The 10,556-nt window shown below is 38.2% G+C and overlaps 1 protein-coding gene across 1 annotated transcript; it reads right to left on the minus strand.

Annotated features, from left to right (window-relative positions):
• Window positions 1-7,198: 7,198 nt before the first annotated feature.
• On the minus strand, window positions 7,199-10,219 carry LOC142750610 (olfactory receptor 11A1-like). The gene is made up of 3 exons (XM_075859606.1): window positions 10,190-10,219; window positions 10,053-10,106; window positions 7,199-8,125 (listed from the first exon to the last, which is right to left on the minus strand). The coding sequence occupies exons 1-3, from the start codon at window positions 10,217-10,219 to the stop codon at window positions 7,199-7,201; spliced, it is 1,011 nt and encodes a 336-aa protein (XP_075715721.1).
• Between the last annotated feature and the right edge of the window lie 337 nt (window positions 10,220-10,556).

Consider the following 10,556-nt stretch of genomic DNA (forward strand, 5'->3'; position numbering starts at 1 on the left):
AAAATAACATTTAGGCCGCACTATAGCACGTGCCTCATGTGTGAAAACTAAACAATTGTAATTAGTTATTCAATAAAACGGAAAATAATATATCTGGTAATATTAATTACTGCAAACCAATAAACTGTATATAAAAATAGGGAACAGTGGGGGCACATACATTTTCAAGATCCCGTGTCTTACAATATCTGTAGTTTAATACATTTGAATTAACATCAAAACACATTAAATCTTATCACATCATAGCACATAAATATGCAGCGTAACTTTTATCTTTTTTTTTACACATATCCAGCAGTCTGTAATATTTTCCTCGCTGGGCGAAGGTTAGTACAACAACGCATGCGCAAAGATAAGAAACTTTCCTGTACACAGAAAAAAAGAAACTGATTTTTTAGACATTACTGTGTTGAAAATAAGAGCAGATACAATACAGATCTAAAATCAGTGCCATATTGTAATCCCTTGTCTCATCAGTCCACGCCCTGTATACAAGCTTACACCAGTCTGCTTCACACTGCACACAGCCTCCACCTCCACACAATCGATATCCCTCATGGCATTCTACAGGAGGGGGTCACGCACTCACTCCTCAAAGCTTCTGTTCTCACAATCTTGACAACTTCAATGCCGGCAAAAATTCTCCCATACAATGAACCTCCAAAAGTCACACATCTGTACAATAACAGAAGAGAACGTACGTATCTGCAATCATTCATCACACTATTGTATGGGAATTATCTACGTTCAAAACATCAAACACATAATCTGTAATAGTGTCCAATCTGTCGGCCACTATCTCTATATTATGATGACATGTCTTTTCACCAGTGCACAGCGTCTTGCACCCTGGGACGGAATCTAGAATAGAAGAATAGAAGAAAACACTGCAGCATGTGTTACTGGCAACTCTTCACTGAGGGAAATGACAAAATTAACAAGGCTATCATTTCATACTGATCAAAAACCTAAAGAATGGAGTCAATACACAGCTTTGACTAATAAACATAATGATCTTTATTTATACAAAACATAAAACATGTATCACACAATAAAATCAAGGATGATTGCCACAGTGTGGAAATGTTTGGAAGCCAGACAGATGTAGATCACAGTGTATAACTATAACGGTATTATACTCAAAAGGATAACACAGAAGGGGATTGAAAAGTCAATACAATTAGTATACACAGTCCAAGATCATAGTAGATGGTTGTAAACATAAGGGATAGGGCAGAGATACCTAGCCCATCCACAAATTGGTATAGAGGAAGGTGTATGAGTAACATTTAAGAGTCTTACCCATGGTATGTTATCCTGCTGTCTGGCGTCACACTCTTCACTGAGGGAAATGACAAAATTAACAAGGCTATCATTTCATACTGATTTGATTGGGCCGGGCGTGACCTCATCAGGGTGTGGGGGGCAGCCTCTCCCACAGGAAAAACATTGCTCAGCTGTGAGGGGTTTTTGCTGCCCACAATGAGGACACACTCAACATGAGGGACGGCCACCATTACAGGGCGGCGGCTGGTCCTGTGTTTTCTAATACATATAACATACAATGCCTTTCTTGTTTCCAACTTCCCTTCGCTTCACCAAATCATACGAATAGGATCGTCCGGGTATGGGTGATCCTGATGATTTGAATATGGACCGTAAACCATCCATTCTAACCGTCATAAATTACGTGAAGAATATAAACAACTTTTGGTCTGTAACTCTCTGGTGACCGGTTTCACCATGGTTAGGCCAACATATTACCTACGACTTATCACACGACTTAACAGTGTGTTACACACCCCGCGTGTACCTGTCCCACGACTTATCACACGACTTATCGCACATGTATGGTGCCCACATGCCCGCGTATAAGACAGGTTATAATACTACCCACGACTTATCGCACAATGTGCCCGCGTGCCCCTGTATAAGACAGGTTATATTTTCTATCTAGTCCCTAATTACCCAAAGGATGGTTAGTCGGGCGCGACTAATTTCTTACGGGTTCGTGACCACACAGTGGGGATGTCGCCCCTGTCGCCTGAGAGCTAATCCAGGCAACCGACAAGGGTTATACATATTCTCACTAGACCGTCCACTAACACAGATAAGTCGAAGATTAATAAAATCAACTGACTTACTCTGTTATTGTGGAGGTGATCAGGCTCCTTCAGTGGGCAGTCCTGGGCCGTCTGTTTCATCCTGTGATTGTCGGTTGTCCGGATTCCGAGATCCCCTCAAGTGTGGCCCCAAGTTTGGGTGCAAATTGTCAGGGTAAAACTTCCTTTTCCCTGTTATTTCACACCGAATAACCACCTCTGTATGCTGGAATCTGAGGGCATGCATGGAAAAAGTACACCAGACAGAAAAATGTTAGTACACATCTTCCCTCAGTTAAGTAGGAAGTAAGAACTAACTTTTTATTGAACAAAGAGTTACAAAAATCTTCCCTGTAGGAAGGTGGGACGTGCTTAAGCTCTATTGTATCCTCAGCTGTAAGTTCATCTGTACACTCCTCTTGCATTCCAGGGGCGGTGTCTTCCCTCTTACATGCTCCATTTTGTTACATTCCAGTTCTTTGTGTAATATACTGATATATATATATATATATATATATATATATATATATATATATATATACACATATATGTGAGGATAATATTTTTGCAAACAATATACATGATAATGATCCCTGACATGGGTAAATCTAATCCCAGTATGCTCAGCTGTCTCTACATCCAGTTTACAATGGCTCCTTCCTGTACTGAGGACCATTGTAATGCTAATAAGGCAGTAGATCATAATCTATGACCAAATGGCTTATGAGCATACTGCCACCTCAATGGGTGAACACCACTGAATAATATCAGTATATACTATATCTATTTACCAGGTATATTTTATGTGGTTATAAGGCAGAATGTCTGGATGGGAACAATATTCTCCTGTAACACTTTGTTTTAAACATAAGTCCTAATATTTGTGGGGAAGCCCTATTTTAAAAAAAAAATTATAATGAAATTTACAGAGTCCGTACATTTCTAGGGGATGTTTGTGGGGTTGTGGCTTAATTTATGATGCATGTTTAACACCAGAAATAAAGTCCAGTAGAATGTGTAGACATAGATGCAGTAAGTTATATAACTACAGTATTGTTTAAAGGAACAGTGTCATCACAAATTATTTTTTTTATATGTTAAAGATGTTAGTGCTTTATTAAAAACGTTTATATTCATTTGTGTGTTTGTGTTTTACTTTTTCTTATTTTTACACTTTTTCTTCCCTATGGGGGCTGCCATTTTTTGTTCCATTTCTGTGTGTGTCGATTAACGACACATACAGACATGGAACACGGCAGCCACAGTCCCATAGGGACTGTGAACGGCTCCCGTCCCATTGACTTCCGTGTATGGCGTCTGTGTGGGAACTGCGCATGCGCCGCTCCCACACAGTCCAATTCGAAATTGGCGCCGTCCGGCGCCATTTTCCTGTGGACCGGAAGTCGCGGCCGGACAGTAATATTACTACTTCCGGTCGCGGCTTCCGGATTTGTGCACTTGGACCAGCGGCAGCAAACGGAGCGGACGGGCCGGAGGGAGCCGCGGCGGCAGGAGCAGGTAAGAGCTTTCAATGTATGTTCGTGTTTGTGTGTTTACTACTGTATGTAAACCTACTACGCTGTGTGTTAGCTCAAAAAATGGCGACACACAGTGTAGGAGGTTACACCGTTCAAACCCCTCGTTTATCCCGGCACTAGCCAGGATAAAGGAGGGGGGGAAGCTGAGAGCTCACTAGAGCGAGGGCTTTTAACCCAATGTTGCAATGCTGCAATTTTGGGAACTAGCTCCATCTAGTGACCAAAAATGGGTAGTATTATAAATTAGAAATAATTTATAATATTTCCTGACTCGCGAAAAAAAAAAAAAAAATTTGAACAATGTTTAATCACCCACACACTAAATGTTTAATTTTTAAAAAAAAAACATGTTTTTCTGGCAACACATTCCCTTTAATGATTACAGATGTCGCGAACTTTAATTTGACTTTTAATGCATAAAATCCACAGTAGCAAGAAACTTGATTGTTTTAATGGTTTCCAATGGCTCACGTGAAAAGTCATCATGCTGCAGCAAGTTATCATAGTCAATATAAAGATTGCTATATCTATAATTTCATTTTACCAGGTCACTGGCCCAAGGGTGGCATCATCCATTAGTCCACAACATTTTTATATTCATTGCTCATCTGCATCTTGTGGTTATTAATCATCTGGGTCCCTATCACTAAACTAACAAATAGAATCCAATATAGCTGACACACAGGGCTGTCAGAGAAGTAACATCAGATCTTCTGTCTTTGAGGTGCCACGATGTGTACAGGGAAATGTTCCTGCAATGTATGACGTTTTCTTCATCCCCTTCCCATTCGGTTTGAGATTTACTGTCCATCAGATCATTGTGCACATCTGTGGTCCAAGCTTGTACAATTCTAGTAACTACTTTAGTTTGTTTTTGACAGTTTATTATCATTTCACTTCTGGTTGAATCAAAAGGCTGACATTGGATAAATAGTTTTATTGAAACTAAATTAGCTACATTTTTTTCATTTCCACATGTACTAAAGGTGAAAAAACACCCTGACATTTGTAAAGCAATTTTTCCCTAGTACGGTAATACTACATATGTGGTCATAAACTACTGTTTCGGCACACGGCAGGGCTCAGAATGGAAGGAGCGCCGCTTGACATTTGCAGCACAGATTTTGTTGGATTGTTTGCTGGGCTCAGATCCATAGCAATTAGAGATCCATAGTACGTACAGATGACAGTGAAGTGAGAGCTACAGGTATAGAAGGCGTTGTGTCTCCCTGAGAAGGATGACATCTTGAGGAGGGTGAGAAAAATATAACAATACATGACAACAATTACAAATAACGGAGGTGGAACTAAAATGGTTGAAGACCGGATCACTAACATTTTTATGACAGAAACATTGGGACAAGTCAGATTTAGAATGGGAGTAAAGTCACAAATATAATGGTCAATTATTTTAGGGCCACAGAAATGTAGCAAGGTCATCTGTACAGTAGTGATGAATGTCATCACATGTCCTAAAAGCCAACTATATATTGTGATCTGATACTGAAACTTTGGCTTCATAATTTGAGAATAGTGCAATGGTTTGCAAATAGCTAGATTCCGGTCATAGGACATTACTATAAGAAGGAGACACTTAGTACTCGTGGTTCCTCCAAAAACTTGAAACTGAGTGAGGCAAGCTGACAAAGAGTTAGGACCATCCTCTCACCATATAGTATAGAACATATTCGGTATGATATCTACAGTGAATAAAATATCTGATAATGATAAATGACAGATGAAAAAATACATAGGATAATGGAGACGGTGGCTGATTATGACAAGAACAACGATGATCATTTTAGTAGTTTTAAGGAAAAAACTGATTTTCCCTGGCGCTGCTAACTGGTAAAACCCTTCTTTAGTAATGAGGATTTAAAACAAGCAAATGTAATATCTGATATTGTTTGAATTACTACGCGTTTCAAGGACGGACCGGCCTCTTCATCAGGTAAAATACAATAGCAAAGTTGGAGGACCGGGAAATCCAAGAAGAAAGAAACCAGTGGTTGAGTTATTTGGATCCATTACTTAATCAAACTCAGTGTCACAGTTCTCATCAAAAAAGTGGGTCCTTGTACTGCAATCGGTCTGACTCTAGCTAAACTGAGGTGCTAAATCTAAGGAATCCATTCGTTCTTAAACCTAGAAGTCCTGAAAGGGTTATGAACTTTCTCGTTCGAAACCTCAGAGTAGTCATCGATTAGTAGCAGGTGTGCTGTAATAGCAAAAGTGTAGTCAGGAACAGAGCCAGAAGTCACAGATCAGCATTTGAAGGTGAAGACAATGACGTAACCAGGAGACAGGCCAGGGATCGATAGCAAGGGGTCACACAACAAGTACCAGGTGGCAAATCTGAAGAAGCAGAACAGGAAAAATGCAGAGGCAAGTCAAGGTCAGAGTCAGGATCAATAAGTTACTAGATAGACTGAGAATACCTTATATTTAGGCAGGGATACACTTGTGGATCTTAACGTTTAAACCTGCCATTTACGTGACGTCATCAGAGTGAACCTGTTTTCATGGAGACCAGTTGCAACCCGCAGTTGTGCAGAAAGCCGGTGGCAACATGCAGGAAATAAGCACTAGATTGAGATCTTCGCTGAGTAACATTAAGTTGCTTGAAGGGATGGCCAGTTGACCCATGCACCTAGTCTTCAAATTGTAAAGATCATCTATACTCTACTGCTACCCGTGCAGCCCTCATAGCTAGATTTCTGCGTCATTTTATCTGTGCTTCAACTATTTCTTGTAAAAACTTATGCTAATTTACATATACCATTCTCTGACTAATGCAGATTTACTTGACTGATATAGAAATAAAGCTTAACTAACATGTGTTGAATTCATTGTTCATATGTTGTAGTATTGTTTCTAAGGCCTCCTTAATATCTTTATTACTCAAGCTGTAGATCATAGGGTTAAGTAGAGGAGTCACAACATTGTAGAACAGGGAGATAATTTTCTTTGCTTTTTCATATTTGGAAATAAATAAATACTAATAAGTGAGCCATAATATAAAGACACCACCGCCAGGTGAGAGCTGCAGGTGGAGAAGGTCTTCTTTCTACCAGATACAGACGGGATCTTCAGTATGGTGAAGATAATATAAACATATGAAATGATGATAACCATGAATGGGCAAATTACTAGAGGAATGGCTATTCACTTACTTTCCATTTTCACTATAAACGTGTCTGAGCAGGACAGTTCAAGTATCGGGTCAAAATCACAGAATAAATGGTCAATGGTGTTTGGTCCACAAAATACTAAATTACTTATTGAAAAAGAATATTATACAAAAAACAAACAACCAAGAGAGAAGAATAGTTTTAACACAAAATGTGAGGTCCATGACGGAGGTGTAATGTAGAGGGTTACAGACGGCATGATACCTATCGTAGGACATGATGGTCAGGAGAAGACATTCTATTGACTCCATGGCTGAAAAACAATAAAATTGTATCAAATCTCAAAAAGTAAAAAAACATAATAAATTTTTTTTCTAAAGTGTCAGTAAAACACCAAAATATATTGTTTTATTTTTAAAATAATTGTTCAAAGGTTTACACAGCCTTTAAATTTATGAAAAGCTTTTCTAAAGTCTTTGTTCCTCAGAGTGTATATGATAGGATTAAGCAGTGGGGTCACCACAGTAAACATCAGAGACAAGACCTTACTCAGGATCAGGGATTTTCCTCTTGTAGGAAACATATAAACAATGAATAATGCCCCATAAAATAAAGAAACTACAATGAGGTGGGAGCTACAGGTGGAGAAGGCTTTATGTCTTCCGGTATTGGATGAGATCTTCAGGATGGTGATGGCAATGTACACATAGGACATCACAATTATCACAAAAGGTGCCATTATAATGAAAAATCCAAATATAAGACTCTGAGTATGAATGATTGATGTATCAGAGCAGGAGAGCTGCAGTATAGGATTATAGTCACAGTAGAAGTGGTCAATAACGTGCGGTCCACAGAAATGTAAACTACAAATAGAAATGACATTTGTCAATGTTATGATGGAACCCACCAACCAAGTCACAATTACTGATGTCACACAAAACTTATGATTCATAATGGAGTTATAACGAAGGGGGTTACAGATGGCCAGATATTGATCATAAGACATCACTGACAGTAGAAAACATTCAGACGACTCCGAGGTGACAAAGAGATAAAACTGGATGATGCAGCCGATGAGAGTCATAGTACTCCCTCCATACAGTACAGTGTGAAGCAGGATGGGGACAATATCAGTAGTCAGCAGGATGTCACACAATGATAGCTGTGTAATGAAGAAGTACATGGGAGACTGGAGGTTTTTACTCATTAAATATAAGGTCACGATGAGAAGGTTTCCTGAAACGGTCCCACAGTAAATAATAACCAGTAGTGAGAAGAACAGAAATGTGAAGTTTTGAAGATTTGGAAATCCTACAAGGATGATGGAGGTGATATTATTTGTCAAGACCTCCTGAAGACAAGACATAAATTATATTCCTCATTAACAAATGCTAATAATATTTTATTTTATTTTTTTCATGAAAAGCAAAAATAATGAAAGCTAAAATGTAATTTTTGTTGCCAGTAGAAGTTTGATTTTCTGTAAATATCCCCTTTACATATTCTTGGAATTAATAGTTTTGGGGTTTAGTTGACAATCATTTTTATTCATCTTGTATACAGTATCTGAATTCTGATTCTTGTGATATCCAGGAAAGAACCAATCAGACAGCACAATTTCCCCTACATCACCCCCATTCCAATGACTTTGGTTAGGGTCGGAGTACTTAGCTGGTCCCAGGTCTTAGGTGCCCCTAGCTGGTCGGTGGTTGATTCCATAAATGATGTATGGCAGGAAGGAAATCAGACCAAATGAGAGTAGTTGAAGATAAGATTACTATGGGCAATGACAATGTCAATATTTAGGTTTTTTAATTGAAGGGTGTAACAAGGAGATGGAACAGAAGTATGGTCAGGCTGTCTAGTTACTGGGGAGACAACAGATACAGATGCAATACTGGGGAGAAGAATTAACATAGTTGAATAAGCCCTGGTAAAATGACAGTGATGTAACAGAGCCGAATGTACAGTACAGTAGTGGGTATATAAGAAGAGTAGTCAGACGAGCCAATGTTCAGTAATAGTGATGTAGTAGAGTCTAATATGTGGTACAGTGGGGACAAAGAATAGCAGTAGAGGAGTCATAAAAGCAGGGTCAAACTGAAGTCAAATACAATGTTAAAGGGGAGGAGATAAAGCACTGGAGCGAGCTTCACAAGCCTATCACTTTAACTGAGATGTCGTTTTATTAATCTAGTGGATTATATTTTAATAACCTTAGGTAATACTAAATTTATTTGGGAGATTGGTGCCACATTAATTTATAGAATTAACATATTATATCTGAATCCTAGTATCATATTTTTCAATGTATGCAGACCTGCATTGTATTTGCTTTTACAGTTGCTGCTTGGCATTGAGTGCTAATGCTTAACTTAGTAGTTAACCAGTATATCAGTGTATAGTTTTCTTGAAGAGCTTCCGCAAGTCTTATTCCAATTAATATGTTGGCAGCCAGATAATGTCTGTGGCTTGGTCCTTTAATTGGTATTTCACTAAATACTGAATTACGTCTGTACTTTACCAGACCATAGTATCAGCTTCTTAATATTTTATAATCAAGCTCAGTATTAATTATGTGTCATCTGTAAAAATTAAGATTTTACATGCTATTCTATCTACAAGGTTAATAATAACAAGATGAAATTTGGGCCCAGTACAGATCATCGTGGTCTCCAGTAGTCATTTTGACTGCCTGTCACTTGACTAGTTTTTCCATATATATTTTTTCTTATATGCTATACCAGCATTGTCCGTTACTGCCAACAATCTCTTTGCCAAACTACAACAGACTGTATCAAATGATTTAGGAACAACAGCAAATAAAGAATATATAAATATTGCTCAGCCATATCATTAAAACCACAAGTCTAATATTGTGTATATTCTCCTCGAGCTGCTAATGTCACTACCATTAGGGAATGATATTGCCATGAAGGGGGGTTCTTGGTCTACATGTTTAGGTAGGTGGTACTGTATGTGTCAAAGTAACATCCAGATGAGTTCCATGACCATAGATTTCCTAGCAGAACATTGCCCAAAGCATCACACTGCCTCCGCCAGGTCGTCTTATTTCCATAGTGCATCCTGATGCCGTTTCTTCCTTAGTTAAGCAATGCACAAGCACCCGGCCATAAACATGATGTAAAAAAAAAATGTGATTCATCAGATGAGACCACCTTCTTCCATGGCTCTATAGTCGTGTTTTGTAGTCAAGCAGTTTATCTGTTCCAGAAGACAGGAGAGGTCAGGCTCTCTGGTCTATAGTTACCTGTTACCATGTCTACATAAGTAATTTTACAATCAGCTTTGAAGACTATTTTCCACATTACCTAAAAGTTTTACACAAACACAAAATAACTAAGAACAGCAAAGTAATTCTATGTAAAGATCAGCATAAACATGAGGGTCTCACCTTAGCTTGGTCTATGCTGAGAATGTCCATATGTGTTTATATTAAAATACTGTATAAAACTAGATGTAATGTAAATTATATCACACAACACCAGTGAAGAGTTCATCCAGTCTGATAGTAATGTTATAATGCATATTATACGGTAGTTTTATACATGTATGTGTGGAAAGTTTTAGATCCAGAGAGATCTCCACAAGATTCCCCTGTGCAGATAAGTAATGAACAGAATACAACAAATTTATTCCAGTGAGATAAAATATCTAAGGATTTGATTTTATTATTGGCTTTGCTTCAAGGTAATAAAATAAAGTTAAAATTTATAAAATAAGAGTGTAAAAAACATGAAAGACCATGCTTCTATGTCTGA

The sequence above is a fragment of the Rhinoderma darwinii genome, chromosome 3 (assembly GCF_050947455.1).
Source record: "Rhinoderma darwinii isolate aRhiDar2 chromosome 3, aRhiDar2.hap1, whole genome shotgun sequence".
In the NCBI taxonomy this organism is placed as follows: domain Eukaryota; kingdom Metazoa; phylum Chordata; class Amphibia; order Anura; family Rhinodermatidae; genus Rhinoderma; species Rhinoderma darwinii.